The 17,086-nt window shown below is 39.6% G+C and overlaps 1 protein-coding gene across 6 annotated transcripts in view; it reads right to left on the minus strand.

The window, feature by feature from the left end:
* Nucleotides 1-334: 334 nt before the first annotated feature.
* The window catches only part of pcnx1 (pecanex 1), a 253,752-nt gene continuing 237,000 nt past the window's right edge, over nucleotides 335-17,086 (minus strand). For 5 of the 6 annotated variants that reach the window (XM_072265724.1, XM_072265689.1, XM_072265683.1 and 2 more), the window contains 5 exons: nucleotides 13,954-14,228; nucleotides 12,502-12,701; nucleotides 10,585-11,021; nucleotides 7,115-7,255; nucleotides 335-1,556 (listed from right to left, as the gene is read on the minus strand). In XM_072265724.1, the coding sequence (XP_072121825.1) occupies nucleotides 1,416-1,556; nucleotides 7,115-7,255; nucleotides 10,585-11,021; nucleotides 12,502-12,701; nucleotides 13,954-14,228 (1,194 nt within the window). In that variant the 3' untranslated portion in view covers nucleotides 335-1,415. The other variant, XM_072265705.1, reaches the window with a different exon arrangement.

Raw genomic sequence — 17,086 nt, forward strand, 5'->3', positions numbered from 1 at the left:
CATTAAATTGAACCATTGAAATAATACTTATTTTCCATTGACTTGTTTGATACTGATCAGCTGCAGTTTCACTAAGACCACATAGCTTTAGGCCTCATTTCACTTCTGATATAAAGCTGTTCAGACCAAAGTTGTAATAAGAGACTGTCATTGCCAATATTTAGCCATTTAACTAATATTACTATTATAATAGAGGCAAATATTTCAATTATTTTAAGTGATATTGCTAATAAGTATTCTTTAAAGATATGATTGGCTGAGAATGACCCAATGTTAGGACTGGAGGAAAAGAAACAAATGTAGCTTAAATAGGAGGCAAAATTCTTGCATCAAGAAGGAATTGCTTTATTATAAAATTGCGTTCATTGACCATAATTTCAATACTGTATTTAGTTTCAGATGCAGTACACTTCCAAAAAATCACTTATGTTTCTGTCATCTTTATTTAAACATCAACTACATTATTTACAAGTTTTGTGTATACATACAAGTAAGCACCCAACCCCTTTCATATATGTTTTGTTGTGGCTGTTGCTTTGATACAGAGGGGAGGGGTTTAAATTGCACGGCCTGCGAGGAAACAGTTAACTGTATCCAGTCATTTTGCAAATCAGTCCAGCAAACCTACTGCTGAACCCACTTAACTTTATCTTAAAATTTCTTTCCCTGAATACACAGAAACGAAAGATTATATAACGCAAAAAGTTCACAGTAATAAATATCAAAAAACTTGTACAACTGTTTACAGGTTCTATTGAAAACAAATAAAAATTTCAAGTCAAAAGAAAAAAAAGAGGTGAGATTGTAGCATGACATGAGTCGATGATTAAAGTTCTCATCCTGAAAGGCATTTTAAAATATAATGGCATTTATATAAATAAAAAGCTCTGAGTAACCTCAGAATATTTAGTGCATTTGTTGTTAATTAGTGCAGTTGTCTTTAACACAGTCATGACTCAGAAGGAATGAGATAGTAGTGAAATGATAGTTCTTTTGTATGGTCAACAGAAGTATAACCCATCAATAACCTCAAAAAACTTCTTTAAAGAGTTTAAACGTGCACTGTATGAAACTATGGCATTCTCAGTATTGGCAAATAAATAAATACAAACAAAATATTCAATAAAATCTACTTACAACTTATAACATGTTCTTTAAAGCATATGAGATGCATAGAATTTTTAAAATGTTTAATTTAGAAAAGACAAATTATATTTTTGAATCAAGAGTTCTGCTTCAATGCAGTTTTCCTTTCACTTCATTTGAGATGTGACAAAGCAACATCCTTCAAAGCTTTTGACTGCAAGGAATTAGGTTATGAATCATCTTTCCCACCTCCAGCTGTTGCAGAAATATATTTGGAACACAGGTCAGCATGGTGAGATTTACTCTGGTCTCCATCACGTGCAAGTATTTCAAACTTCAGCTCCCAGTTCTAGGACCCCAGTCTCAATGATAGGAACATATTTGTCTTCAATCTGGACGAGCAGGATAGTCTTGTCTATATGGGACCTGCTACTAGGCTCTCTGCTGCAAGGCACCCAACGGTGAATCACCTGGAAATGGAGAAAGTAAGTCTTCAATTAAGAAAATATGAAATAGTAAACATTTCATAAAAATCAATACAATGCAATGTTTTTTATTTCTATAATATACTTTATTAATTCAATATACAATTGAAGACCATGTTTAGATTTTTTTCTACTTCTCCATGTTGTGCTTTTTCAATAATCAGTGGACAACTATCAGGGTGGCGGAGTGGAAATAACGTCTCTACAAAAGGACATGTAAGGCACTCCTCTCTGCTAGCCTGTTGGTCACCCTTGGACAAGGTGTAACCACATAACCATTACAGCACGGAAACAGGCCATCTCGGCCCTTCTAGTCTGTGCCGAACTCTTACTCTCACCTAGTCCCACCGACTTGCACTCAGCCCATAACCCTCCATTCCTTTCCTGTCCATATATGTATCCAATTTAACTTTAAACGACAACATCGAACCTGCCTCAACCACTTCTGCTGGAAGCTCGTTCCACACAGCTACCACTCTCTGAGTGAAGAAATTCCCCCTCATGTTACCCCTAAACTTTTGCCCTTTAACTCTCAACTCATGTCCTCTTGTTTGAATCTTCCCCCATTCTCAATGGAAAAAGCCTACCCACGTCAACTCCATCAATTCCCCTCATAATTTTAAACACTTCTATCAAGTCCCCCCTCAACCTTCTGCGCTCCAAAGAATAAAGACCTGTAGCACCTGCTTAGCCTCCCCTCCCCCCCCCCCCCCCAACCTGGCTTCGGGTCATGTGAAGCCAAGGGAGCAGATGGTAGATGGTCATATGAACAACTGGTGTATATCACAAGTCCTGGTTATCACTGACGTCAGGCAGACAATCTCTGAAGAGTATTGATAATGGCTGGGGTCACAGCCATCTTGTAAGGACACTGCCCAGGAGAAAGCAATGGCAAACCCCTTCTGTAGAAAAATTTGCCAAGAACAATCATGGTTATAGACCATGAACGTCCACGTAATATAACGATGATGATGATGATGGACAACTATCCTATTGCGCCCACTTTGAAATTAGCCATAGACTTAACAGAAAACCAAATCATTTGTTTTCTTTCTCATCATGAAAATGTTACTAGATGTTTAATGCTCAATAGTTTTTCTTACATAAGCATTAACACTTAGACCTAGATCAAGGCACAGGCTTCAGAATTAATCTGACCTATATTGTGCAACAAAACAACATCCCAGGGAACCTTTGTAATCCTGACCTACCATCTCCCTCTACAGTGGCTCAGTTATTGTATACCTTCATCTAGTAAGTACTTGCAGTATGATTGCAGAAATGAGGAGATGTAAATAATAGTGACACAGATTGAAACTCAGTGGAAAAACCTGCACATGCTAGAGTAGCCAATTTTCACCATACAATGTCCCGTGTTCTTAAGTTATCAAAGTTGGCAGGTATCCGTCAAGTGATTTTGAATTAACGGAAAGAGGGACAAATCATAAGAAACAACTCTAAATCTGAAAAATCACAGGAATGAAACTTCTAACAAAAGAGACTGCAGTGAGTTTTTAAAATAATCAGGTCTAAATGCTGGTAGCATTGATAAGACAGTTCAGGGAGATTTGCTCTCATTTATCTACCACCTGAGGTTGGAAACCCACAACTCAACAGGTCAATAGAAATACTTATTTTGGAATCACAAGATTGATTTCTAATCCTGTTCTGGAAAAGTTTCAATGCTGGTACATCAGTGTAATATTAAGGAAATGGGGAGGATATTCTAGGACAGGGGTTCCCAACCTTTTATATGTTATGGATCCCCTACCATTAAATGAAAGATCAATTGACACCATGGATCCCTCATTTAATGGTAGGGGTCCATGGCATAAAAAGGTTTGGGAACCCCTGTTCTAGGAGCAGAAATAGAATCGAGTTGTCAATTCATTGGCTTATTCATACTGTAGAACAGGGGCTCCCAACCTTTTTTATGACATGGACCAATACCATTAAGCAAGGGTTCCGTGGACCCCAGGTTGGGAACCCTTGCTGTAAAAGAATAAACAATCATTATCTGAGAAGGCCTGATAGGGTAGGTTCCAGGTTGTTGTCTCTTCTAACTGGAGAGTATTGAATGGGCCTAGCTTCATTCAGAATAATGAGTGATTCAATTAGCACTGAGACAAGGAGAAATTTCTTCTCTGTAAGGATTGTAAACTTCTGGAATATGCTACCTTAGCAGGTTGCAGTTATTCAGCATTTTAGTACATTTCAAGGCTGAAATTGCAAGAGTTTTGTAAATCGAGGGCATTAGCTGGGAAAGTGGACTTGAGGCAGAGGTTCAGCAGGCTGTAGGGCTAGGAAGCCTACACCTGCTTCTATTTGTGCCTTACATAAACAAATATTTACTAAATGCTTGCTGTTTCTACAAATTTTCTTTCAGCAATTTAAATGCCCTGCATTCTGGTATCTCAGTTAGCATGCAGAATACATTTGTGGGATGATGGTGCTAATGGAATCAATACAATGGGGCTATTGCAGCAGTTTTTTTTAAATACAGTGTGAACCATTGCCTTCAATTGGTGCTCCTACAATAACAAATCAGCCACTGTTTAATGTGAAGAGGCTGACTTTCTTGCTACCTACCAGAAACATGATGCGAATGTCTGTGTGTGCTTGTGTTCTCCCAACAATGAGTGCATGGTTGTGTGTGAAATGGCTGCCAATGAAGACCTGTGACTGTGTGCCCAGACCATTTTATTGCATGTGTTGGAAGCTGCTATCTCTTCCTCTCCATTGAACTAGTTACCAAAGAGAAATCGCCAGCCATAGAAAATGAAACTGATTTCCAACAAAACAGTTGGACTGTAGGATCTGGGTGGTCTGCATTCACCATGCATCTGAGCAGCCACTCGCCCCAGCTGACCCAACATTACTCCACACAAGCATTTTCTCCACACTAAGTGTGGGTAATACTTGGCAGGAGAGTGGTAGCAGAGGGCAGCGATTATGACAGATTAAACTATAGCATGCAAATCCAGTGGATGCTCTTTGTTAAAAGTGTATGGGGACATGTATCTGTGACTGTTCAGATGAGAGGATGAAGAGCACTGTAATTAACCATTGCTTAATGGTAGCACTAAGTGGGAACCCATGTACAATTACATTTGCTAGTTTCCCATCATAGAAAAATAGCTTTTTCTTCCTGCAAAGTTAGTATCCTCATATTAGATACCATATGATAGTTTCTTGGCTGCTTCCTTAATCTTTGTAGATATTGTACCTTCTTTACACTTAATTTTTTTCAATTATTTATTATCAGAAAGTCTATAAATAATCTCAACCATTTTTGAAAACCTCTATCAAATGCTTTTGAAAATCCAATTGCACTACATCTGATGATAATCTCCTCAGAAATGATTTAATCTTGTTAATCTCAATATTCTTTCTACAGACACTAAGAATGATTTCTAGATGACGCTGCTGGATGCTGAAGACAATTCACAAAACTATTTCTTTTACTTCTTTCAAATATGATTCTGTTACTATTGGAACCTGTGATTTACATTTTGACGGTGTGTTTTTGGTCCGACTGAGCAATCAGGTGCTTTGCTGCCTCCAAGAGAGTTCAGTGAGGTTTCGAGCAGAGTGTGCAGCCTGGAGGCCAAGAAGCCTAGAGATGGGGTGTGGGCCCATGAAAAACTCCATTTCTCACTAATCTCACCGCTGAAAGTGTTGAGCAAGAATGAAGTCTACATGGACGAGAATGGAAGGCGAGCAGGGGTAGAGTGCCGCACGACTGCATTTGATTGGTCTTCTCTCTCGCTCTGGCTCACTGCTCCCGGTGGAAGATGCTTGTGTTTGACCGGTCTCACACTGCCTCTCGCTTGATGGTTTAATCGATGCAGTTTGTTGATTGGTCTCTGTAGTTCATGTTATGTTGTGTTTCTAATTACTCCTTCTTTTAAATTGCTATTTTGTGCATTTTGATCGTGGCGGCCTGGCTCTGCAACCTGCAGTCAATGAATGACACAGCACTAAATTGAACTGAACTGTTTCAAAGACTTTGTGGTTTGATGTTTTATATTGCGTTTTTTTGGGCTCATTTTTTGCTGTTTGCATGATCTGTTGCTTTTTTCTGCACGTTGGGTGTTTGATGTTTTCTTTGAATAGATTCCATGGTCTTTCTTTGTTTCATGGCTATCTGTGGGAAGACGAATCCCAGGGATGTTATCTGCATATGTACTGTGATAATAAATGTACTCTGTACTTGTACTTATAGATTGCAACATCATCTTTACAACTGCTTTGAATGTAATATCTATCATTTTCAGTTTTCTATCATCCTGTTTTTCAATAGTAATCTTAAATTTATTGTCTTTTAGTCATCTAACACTGTTCCAGAATCAGAATATCGTTTAATATCACTGGCATATGTCATGAATTTTTTTTTCTTTGAAGCAATATATAAATACACACACACACACACACACACACACACATACACACACACACACACAGAGTGCCATGCGAAAGTTTCTGTCAAAATTTCTGTTACTGTGAATAGCTAAGCGAGTAAAAGATGACCTGATTTCCAAAGGGCATAAAGTTAAAGCTGACACATTTCTTTAATATTTTAAGTAAGAAAACTTCTTTATTTCCATCTTTTACAGTTTCAAAATAACAAAAAAGGAAAAGGGCCCAAAGCAAAAATTTGGGTACCCTGCATGGTCAGTACTTAGTAACACCCCCTTTAGCAAGTATCACAGCTTGCAAATGCTTTCTGTAGCCAGCTAAGAGTCTTTCAATTCTTGTTTGGGGGATTTTTGCCCATTCTTCCTTGCAAAAGGCTTCTAGTTCTGTGAGATTCTTGGGCCGTCTTGCATGCACTGCTCTTTTGAGGTCTATCAACAGATTCTCGATGATGTTTAGGTCAGGGGACTGTAAGGGCCATGGCAAAATCTTCAGCTTGCGCTTCTTGAGGTAGTCCATTGTGGATTTTGAGGTGTGTTTAGGTTCATTATCCTGTTGTAGAAGCCATCCTCTTTTCATCTTCGTTTTTTTTTTTACAGATGGTGTGATGTTTGCTTCCAGAATTTGCTGGTATTTAATTGAATTCATTCTTCGCTCTACCAGTGATATGTTCCCCGTGCCACTGGCTGCAACACAAGCCCAAAGCATGATCGAAAAACCCCGGTGCGTAACAGTTGGAGAGGGGTTCTTTTCATGAAATTCTGCATTCTTTTTTCTTCAAACATACCTTTGCTCACTGCAGCCAAAAAGTTCTATTTTAACTTCATCAGTCCACAGAACTTGTTTCCAAAATGCATCAAGGCTTGTTTAGATGTTCCTTTGAACCTTCAGTTGGTTCCACGATGTATTGTTTCAATCAAGTCTCAAATCTTTTTATTAGTAATTGACCATTCTTATTTAGCTATACTAGACTGCTGCCTCAGCCTTTCTACAAATGTCAGATTATATCTCAACCTCACTGTCCTGCTCTGTACTAAATCTTTCAAAAAATATTCATTCTGGCCTCTGACTGTGATTGCAATTTTGGTGCTTCAATAGAGAAAATACTGATAGACAATGTAACTTACATAGCCTTCCATGCCCTCCCGAGGATTCCAGTCTTTCCAGCTGATTCGACCTGCTCGCATTCTGATTCCTTCATCTGGCCAGTGCAGTTCTCTCCTCTTGGATATATTGATGGCTTCCATGATTTGACCAGTATCGATTATCTGCAAGTATCCGGGGGGGGGGGGGGGGTCGACACAGATATCACTAACCAGCAAATTACTTGGAACAGAAAATTGATGTGCAGTGTGTGCAGTGCATTTATAAATGTCATTGCTACAATCAGCATTTTCAATTTCCAAGCTTATTAGGATCTTCCATTGTAAGTGGCTTCATAGCATTTAGGATTTCACTGAGTATGTATTCATAAGAATATTTCATTCTAAATTTTATGCTGATTTTGAATAGGCTAAACTTTAATTTTTGCTGTGGTTTCCAGCCATCAGCACAGATATGCTTTTTGTTGGTTTTTACTTTGTTCACTAAAATTCCAAAGCATACTGTGTTTTAAATCATTAAGACACACTACCCAATGACTACGGCACAGAATGCAGCTCAGCAGCTCTCTGTGCTACGCAATTATGATTTGTGATGTGTGAAATATAAAACAATTTTCTTGGAAGTAAAACAAATCAATGTCAACAGAATTAAACTTCACAAAATCTACAATTCATAGGATTTAATTTAATGACTATTGACAATTCACCAGAATTTAATATTTTCCTGGATGCAGTGGACAAAATATTGCTTGTTTTTATGTATTTAATATTTCAGTAATATTTGAGTAATACAGTAAATATATTGTTTGATTAAGCATTCTATGTTGTTTACATAGATCATTATGGGGTTATATGTAAAAGTATGTGATTAGCATATGTCATTATGTCGCCATGCATGCCTCGCTAAAAAGTAAAAAGAAGGTAGACTCATTTTACCCTTTGGAGTTACAAAACATAAGACTTGTGTGTGATATACTTTATCTCATGACAAATCAACTCACTCAAAAGTATTATGCTGTTCATGGGACATAAGAAAAGGCTTATGCTGGTTTTGGACCTTAGTATGGCTAGCTTGAAATTATCTGAAGGATAGATCTGCTTGCAATTAGAAAATGTGGGAAGACAGCACACAACGTCTAAACACTCTAGAACCCTCATCCAGGAATTCACAAGTCCATGATGCATGAAATCACCAGATGAGAACTAAATTGGTGGACTGCAGGTGGAAAGTGACAAAGTCACATACTCATGCAGCACGGAAATGGGACCTTCATCTCACCAAGTTTGTGCCAACCATCAACCACCCAAATATTCTATATTAATTATTTTTATTCTCCATTGAACCCTTGGACACTATCTCGCTTTTTAAATATACAGTATTTCTGTTTTTTTGCACTTTTAAAATCTATTCAATATACGCATACTGTAATCGAATTACTTATTAATTATTATTTCAATTTTATTTATTATTATTATTTTCTCTTCTATATTATGCATTGCATTGAACTGCTGCTGCTAAGTTAACAAATTTCAGGTCACAAGCCAGTGATAATAAACCTGATTCTGATTCAGTCATGAGGAACAATTTAAAGTGGCTAATTAACCTACCAACTTGCACATCTTTGAGATATGGGAAGAACACAGTGGTCAACAACATGGTCTAAGGATGAATGTACAAACCCCACAGACAGCACCCAAGGCCAGGATAGTACTCGTGCTGTGAGGCAGCTGCTTAACTAGCTGCACCACTTTGCCACCTTTACTTTAACTGGGTTGCACAATGTACAGATGAGTGCTGGACACTGGCTGCCAGATTCCACTTTTAGTACAATGTTCAAATGGCAAAAAAAAAATGAAGAGACCCTGCTGCTGCCAGGAATTCTTGGACTTGATTAAAATAAAAGTAGCTTTTTAACTTTGTCCCACTGTTGAATCCAGTTGCAGCAGCTCTCAGTAGAAAAACTTCTATGGTTCACCATCAAACAATAGTTCCTGTCTAAGGAAATGGCTGAAAGGGGTACTGGACAGAACACAGACCTATTACTTTGAGAGGCTATCTTCTGCTTCTTTTAGTAATTATTTGATACAAGTTCAACAAAATAATGAATGAACCCTTGGGAATTTAAACTTTCGCAAAGATTCACACTGAGCTCTATAGGAGCTGATTGATTTAAGAATAGTTCAGAGTCCAGTCACAAGTAATGCACTCCATTTATGAATTTAATTCTGACTCTTTCACAAACAGTTAAGGTTTGTTTCCCTGATATTTTACAAAGTTTACATAAAAATGAATAAACCATTATACCATCCAAATTGTATCTGCTTTAAGACATGATTCCGTTTCAAGTGTTTGTCTACATTGTAAAATGTAGCATAATATCAATTACAGATCATTTCAAGGAATTGAAATGTCAACTGTAGGAAGGGTCTCAGGCTGAAATGTCGATTGTGCTCATTTCCATAGATGCTGCCTGGCCTGCTGAGTTCCTCCAGCATTTTGTGTGTGTTGCTTGGATTTCCAGCATCTGTAGATTTTCTCTTATTTGTTGTTGTTTTATTTTGTTTCGTTGTGGTAGTTGTTGTTGGCTGTGCTGTTCTGCAGAACAATTGTGGCCATGCTGTGTTGGCACCACTTGTGGGATGCTCCCAGCACATCCTTTTAGGCTGTGTTGGTTGTTAATGCAAACCATACATTTTACAGTACGTTATGTACTTGTGATACTCTGAAATAAAACCAGATCTTTCAGATACAATTTTTAAGAAGTCCGAGATACATATAAAACCCAAGTCATGGAAGTAAAAGTATAAGAAGTGTTTTAGTTGAATAGGTAAACAAATTGTACACCTATACTCTAAACCAACAGTATAGCTTAGACAAATCTTTTCAGTATACTGCTATGCTCTTTCTCTCTCTCTCTCTGCTCCCAACATATAATATCACTAACTAATCAGATAGAAACTCCAGCATAAATTGTTAGACTAAAGCAAAACAGAGGAAGAGATACTAATTCAGTCACAGAAGGCCCTGTGATAAGTTGCAAATTTACCCAAATTAGAAGAGATAGAAAGAGAGTATAATATTGAGGTAGATCTTGATGTACCCTATACTACGTATAGCTTACACCTTTACTCTGAGATTTTTAAAGGATATTTTATGGAGCTTTATGGACACACTGAATATATGTTCTCATTAATATCAAGTTGCAGTTATAATAGATGTACTAATTTGAATTTGTTAAAAGGCTAATAATGCAAAAGACAGCCCTTTCCAGCCTTTGGACTCTCAACAAACAAGTAAGTATACACTCAAATTAAACAAAACTGTTTTGAGTCTTTTCAGTTGGATCCAAGCTCCACAGCTTGCACTGACTCAGTATTGTTTTATGGGTGAACTCCAAGATTCAAACAGAAGAACACAACAATAATTACAACATCCAGTAGCAGACTGTTTCCAAATTAAGGAGAAGACATACTATCTGTTCATGTATACGCACCTGGACTTTGTAGTTAGGTCCATCTTTTTTGGCAGGCGTGTTGAACGTTGTACTTGAGTTGCTGCCGGACTGAACGTCTACACTGGGGACACCTTCTGTTCCCAGAAGTCCTGCTAGTGTGTTGCGCTTGCAGATGGGAATACTCTGGCTGGAACTACTGGAGGAAGGCAGACCGCATTGTATACTCAGAGCACCCATCTGACTCGATGGTTCTATCTGGTTCATCACAGACAGTCGAGACTGGATTGAGTTAGGCAGATTTCGCAATGATAACTGACTTGTGGATGAACGACGGCATGGTACCAGGCCAGTGGCAGACGTCCGTAAGGAAGAGTGGCGACTGTTGTAACGATATGAAGATTGGCTGGCAACTGAGGCACGTGCGGGGGAATGTCTGACAAGGCTGGATTGTACTGAGTGGCTGCTGTGGCTAGTCCCTGTGGTAACCAAGCATAAGTAGAATCTTCTAAAACACAGACCATCCGAGATTACATTGAAAATTTGATAACACAAGAAATACATTTACCATCTTTCATAAGTACTCTAGAAGTAAATAACTTCAAAGAATTCTCATGCTGGAATAGTGTCTTAATTCACATTCCTGTATGGTTATGAGTAACCTGAAATGTGATAATAATAAGGCTGCCAAATAGATGATCAGAAGATCACATTTACATCTTGCCCAGGTTATGAATGCCAAACTTATGGCCATCGGTACGTACAAACACACATTTGGTAGACCAGTGGGATGGATGGGGATGGATTTGCCTGCTTCTGTAGGGTCGCAGCAATCTACTGCCTGGAGGAAACTGGACATTTCTGTGTCATTCCATCCACCTGCTGCAACTTTGGGGGCTGAGAGTCAAACTAAGCAAAGATGGGAGCACTGAACACACTCATTGACTTGGGTTGGCTGGCAGCCCCATTTTTCCCATGACTGCTCATTCTCTTGTCATACTGTTTCCATTCATTAAAACAAAATTATGAACCGTTCTCAGGAACAGAATCTTCTTGTAATCACAGGGCTGCCTTTAATGGCTTTATTTGCTTTCAAAATGAAACAAATTTCCTGCTTGCCCCAAAGAAAACATTTATCAAGGTTTCTTTTCCTTACCCAAACTTATTGGAAATCTTTAATGGAACGAGAGTATAAAATGTTAGGCTAATCCCAGGTTTTGATAGAACTACAAAGAGGTTGTCTCAGTAGAGACTGCTGTCAAAGAGTTACAACCCAAGTTGAAAAGTTATACGTGAAACATGCGAAGCATCCTAGCTCAGTAAAATCAGTCTCCATTGAAAACATTACGCCTGATTAAGGTCTCACAACTGCTGGGACTCCGGTTCAATCTAGACCTTAGCTGCTATGCAGAGCTTGCATATCCCCACATCTCAAAGACACGTCAGTGAGCATATTTAAATCCCTCGTAGTGTAATTAATAGTGAAAAGTATCAATGGGAAATTGACCGGTATGTTTGAGAGAATGATTTTCAGGGATACAAGGGCAAAATAAAGGAGAGAGGGAACAGAACTAATGAGATTGCTTCCCTGAGAGCTGTGTGGATTTGATGGGCTGAATGGTGCCCTGTGTTGTTATAAGTTAAAGGATCAGCCAGCAGAACAACAAGGCAGAACTGTTTCATTTCTGCCATAGATATTTTTTACTATGTCAAGTAACATCGGCCTCTGACATTCCACTGTAGTGTAACAATCCTTAAAAACACCCAGTGTTTGCTTTCCTCTGACAGATCCCTGCTTAAACCATCTACGATTGGCTATAAGGAAACTGAATTCCTTATCACTGTCAATAATGTTAATATTGGACTCACTGAACGTATGCTTTTACTGATGGGGCTTTGATTACAATTATGAACGACTTTAAAAGAAGCGTACTATATTACAGACTACCGTATCCTTACCCAGTACGGGAGGGTTAGATGTAACTGGCGGCTGAAGACCTGCTCCAGATCCATATCCAACTGGTCCAGAGCCTCCATGGGAAGTACTACTTTGGGACTCATTAGCAGTCACATTATTACTGGCAGTGGAGACTCCTCCCACATCAGAATCCTCAATATTTCCACCACTGTTACAACCAGCACCACATCCTTTCCATAGCCTGAATAGAACAGTTAAAAACTTGTTAGAATTTATGGTTACTTGAAATTTTTATTAAAGGAGATCATGACACCCATTTGCAAGAAGCACCATACTGGTAAGTGCAGACAGGAGCAACATAATTAGTCCCAGTCAGTGGATAACCCATTGCAGGCCATTTTTCAGTTAAGATAACCCAACTTATGGGCACCTGTGCATACAAACAAGCTCCCATGATATTAAGTTTAAAAGTCAAACATACATATGTTTGTTTATTTGAACAGCAGAACTAGTTTCCTTTCTCCATGTTTAGTAATTACTTTTTCTCATCAGTATTACATATTTTGAATGCCATATATTAAATTTCCTAAGGTTGTCATAGCCAGGGGTGGTACTGAGGATAAGCTCGCACCACCTATAAAGTGCTCCAAGTGGTTTGTGACTCCAACAGCCTCTGACAACCAAGTCCAACTCTTGGCCTTCACGTGTGGCTTAGTTACTAGGCCTGGTGGAACTGTTTCTACTGACAAGAGAAGGGGCAAAGGCGGACCACTGGCGACTCAAAACCAATTGATTTGGGCAGGTGGGGCTTGTCTTTGCTTGGACAGCAGCCTGCCTAGGAGAAAGAAAACTTGATTTTAAACCTCCACTGCCTTGCGGTAATGCCCACCCTTGGGAAAGGCTTCGGGAGTAAATCTGGAGCCAGGGTCCCTAAAGCAGTTTGATGCTGTTTACAACTTTACTCTGGCAGCCTCTGCGATGACACTGGTGCCGAACTGTATCAGTGCTTGCCCTTCCCTTGGCCAACATCAGTGATGTAGAGATGGTAAACCCACCGCATGAGCTACAGTCAGTTCTTCAAATCTTCCTTCTGAGGCTTGCGCCCTGGAGAGACACAGTCCACCAGAGGTACAAACCCAAGAACCCCTGGGATTGACGGCTGCATACTACTACTATACGTGGATTTCATCTGGGTGCTCCAGTTTCCTCCCATAGTCCAAAGACGTACCAGTTGGTAAATTAATTGGTCATCGTAAGTTGTCCCATGATTAGGCTTGAATTAAATCGGGGATTGCTGGGCAGTGTGGCTCAAAGGGCCGGAAAGGACTATTCCACACTGTATCTCCATAAATAAATACAGTCAACACCAATGGGATGCCTTTTCTGTTTTCTGATTCCTGTATCCATTAATAAAGACTTTTCCAGTTAGGCAACATGCATTGAGTGAGTTTCTATTTCTTGAATAAAAGTATTTTAACAAGTTAAAAATTTACCTATGCCATGTAGACACAATGAAATTCTTTATGTTTGTGATACTTATGGGCCCCCCCAGGATAGTTTTCAGCTGTTCATGTGTGTCGATGTAGGAGGTTGTGAGTGGAGAAACATAAATTGGGTAACCAATTGGCTGATCACACGAAGAGTTTATCATGTTCCTTAAGGCTTGCTTTGCATTTTGGATGCTTCCTCGTTCTGGGTTGCGGTTTCGCAGGAATACCAGTTCCTGCTGCTGGCCAGCCCACAATCCCCGGACACATTCTTTATTCACCTGCACACAGACAAGGATAGAGTGTGAAACAATGGAGTACAGAGATCACTTGTTCCATAACATTGTTTTATTTCTTTAATTCTGTCACTTCATCTTTAGGGTCTGACATAGGTACAACTTCTGACTTTCTCCATTAAAGATCCAAATTTACACCTTCCCCTTCCCCCCTCAAACATGAAGTTCTCAACAATTTTATTTCTAGAATGGAAGCCTTGACAGAATACCTGGAAGTAAAATGATACACAAAATAATATCTTATATATCTGCATAAATATAATCTTTCTATTGTAAACCTATTTGGTCATACTATTTCTCTGAATATCCCTCTAGATTTGTCCAAACGCATCAAGGCATAATTGCAAATGAATCCATTCTCCCCCCCTCCCTCCCCCCATCTTTGTACTCTGGCCTCTTCCTCCTTTCTTTCCAGTCTGATGAAGAGTCTCGCCTTGAGACATCCACTGTTCATCCTTCTCCATAGATACTGCCTGACCTCCTAAATTTCTCCACCATATTGTGTGTATCATTCTGGATTGCCAGCATCTACAGTATTTCTTGTGTTTAATATCAAGAAAAGATTCTGTTTCCATGTGTTTGCTTACAACCTTCATTTCATCAAAACTCTACATTCCCCTCCAAAGTTTTAATTGCAAAGCACCTGGTGATGGAGATGGAGATGGAGGAGGAGGAGGAGAAGAAGAAGAAGGGGAATATCTTTATTGTCATTGTTATGGCGCAATGAAACACAGTCTAGCAGCTCAACGTTTTGCAGCATGACAAAGAATATATACGTAAAATAAACTCTAAAACCTCAGGAGTGCAGTCCAAAATTAATAATATATGGATGGTGGGGTAGGACTATTACACACCTGCCATTCCTGGAAGTGTGATGCATTTAGCTGCCGCCGTCTTAGGAGGGGGGCAGGAGAAAGGAAGGGAGTGTTATACATTTCACTGCTTGTGGGTAGAAGCTGTTACGGAGTCCCTTTGTATTCTTCCTTAATGCTCTGTATCTCTTCCCAGATGGTAGAGGGGAAAACAGGTGATGTCCAGGATGAGTGGGATCCTTTGAAATACAAGTAGCCTTTTTTTGAAGTCTGCCAGTATAAATGTCTCTGAGGGAGGGTAATATTGTGCCAATAACCCGCTCTGCTACCCTCACCACCCACTGCAGGTCCTTCCTGTTCTGTTCTGTGCAGCTGGCAAACCACACTGCACAGCAATACGTCAGGAGGCTCTCTATAGTTGTCCGATAGAAGTTGATCAGCAGGTGATGAGGGAGGAGATCGTGCTTTAGCTTCCTTAGGAAGTAGAGCCTCTGTTGGGCCTTCCCCACTTGATAAGAGATATGGGCAGTCCAGGTGAGGTCAGCCGAGATGTGGACGCCGAGGAACTTGAAACTCTCTACTCTCTCCACCTTTTTCCTGTATACGTGCAGAGCAGAGTGCTCGACGCGCTTTGATTTCCTGAAGTCTACTATCAGCTTCTTTGTTTTTGTGATGTTCAAGTCCAGGTTATTATGACAACACCATTCTGTCAAATGCTGTACCTCCTCCCTATAGGCTGTCTCATCACAGTCTGATATGATACCTATTAGGGTGGTATCGTCAGCAAATTTGACAATGGTGTTGGTGGAGTGAATGGTAGAGCAGTCATGGGTGAAAAGAGAATAGAGGATGGGGCTGAGAACACACCCCTGTGGGTACCGGTGTTCAGGATGAGAGTAGATGATGTCTGTTCTCCCATCCTGACACTTTGGGGTATGTTACTCAGAAAATCCAGTATCCATGAGCATAGTGAACTGCCAAGGCCCAGGTTGCTTAATCTTTGCACCAGTTTGTGGGGGATGACTGTATTAACAGCTGAGCTGTAGTCCACAAACAGCATTCTTACATAGGTGTTATCCTGATCCAGGTTTGTAAGGGCTGTGTGGAGAGCTGTGACGACTGCATCCTCTGTCGATCTGTTTGCACGATACACAAACTGGTATTTATCAAGGTCAGCAGTTATGGCAGACTTAATATAAGACAGTATGAGTCTCAAAACATTTCATGTTGATAGGAGTTAGAGCAACTGGGCGATAGTCATTAAGGCAGTTCACTGTACTTTTCTTTGGTATGGGTATTATTGTGGTTGACTTAAGGCAGGTGGGGACTACAGACTGTAGTAGCGAGAGGTTGAAGATGGTAGTAAATACTCCCGCTAGTTGATCTGCGCAGTCCTTAAGAATCCTCCCGGTGACTCCATCTGTGCCAGCTGCTTTCCTCGCATTAACTCTGCGCAGGGCGGATCTGAATTTTCTTCAGTTAAATAATGAAACTATAAAAGATTATTTTTCATTCCCATCCATCTGGCTACTATAGGAGGCCAAATTGCACTGTACAATTACTGATGTTAAAATGGATCCTACAGTGCATTTTGGATAACACAGTGATAAAATGCTTAATTCTACCTCTATTAAATTGTCCAATTCAGCCCTACCTTTCTTCATACATTGCTTACTCACATCTTTGTTGGTTCTGGACATAGCTATTTCATTGCTCTTATGGCTCTAACTCCTCATTCTATTCTATAAATTGTATGGAAAAGATCTTTTGCTAGATCTGAATTTCCATTGCTCTTCTATCGCCCTCTGCTCACCACCCCATATTCATTCCTGGATAAGTAAAGCCTTGATTTTAAAATTCTCACCCATGTTTTAAAATTTTTTCATGCCCTTAGTTCTGACAACTTCATTCTCCTTCAGACATGCAAACCCCTTCAATTCAGACATTGCTCATTTTAATTGCTCCACCTTTGATAGCGATATATTCAGCTCTTGTTCTACCCCTATAATGCCCCCTCTAAATTTTTCTCTA

Source organism: Mobula birostris, chromosome 1, assembly GCF_030028105.1.
Source record: "Mobula birostris isolate sMobBir1 chromosome 1, sMobBir1.hap1, whole genome shotgun sequence".
Taxonomy (NCBI): domain Eukaryota; kingdom Metazoa; phylum Chordata; class Chondrichthyes; order Myliobatiformes; family Myliobatidae; genus Mobula; species Mobula birostris.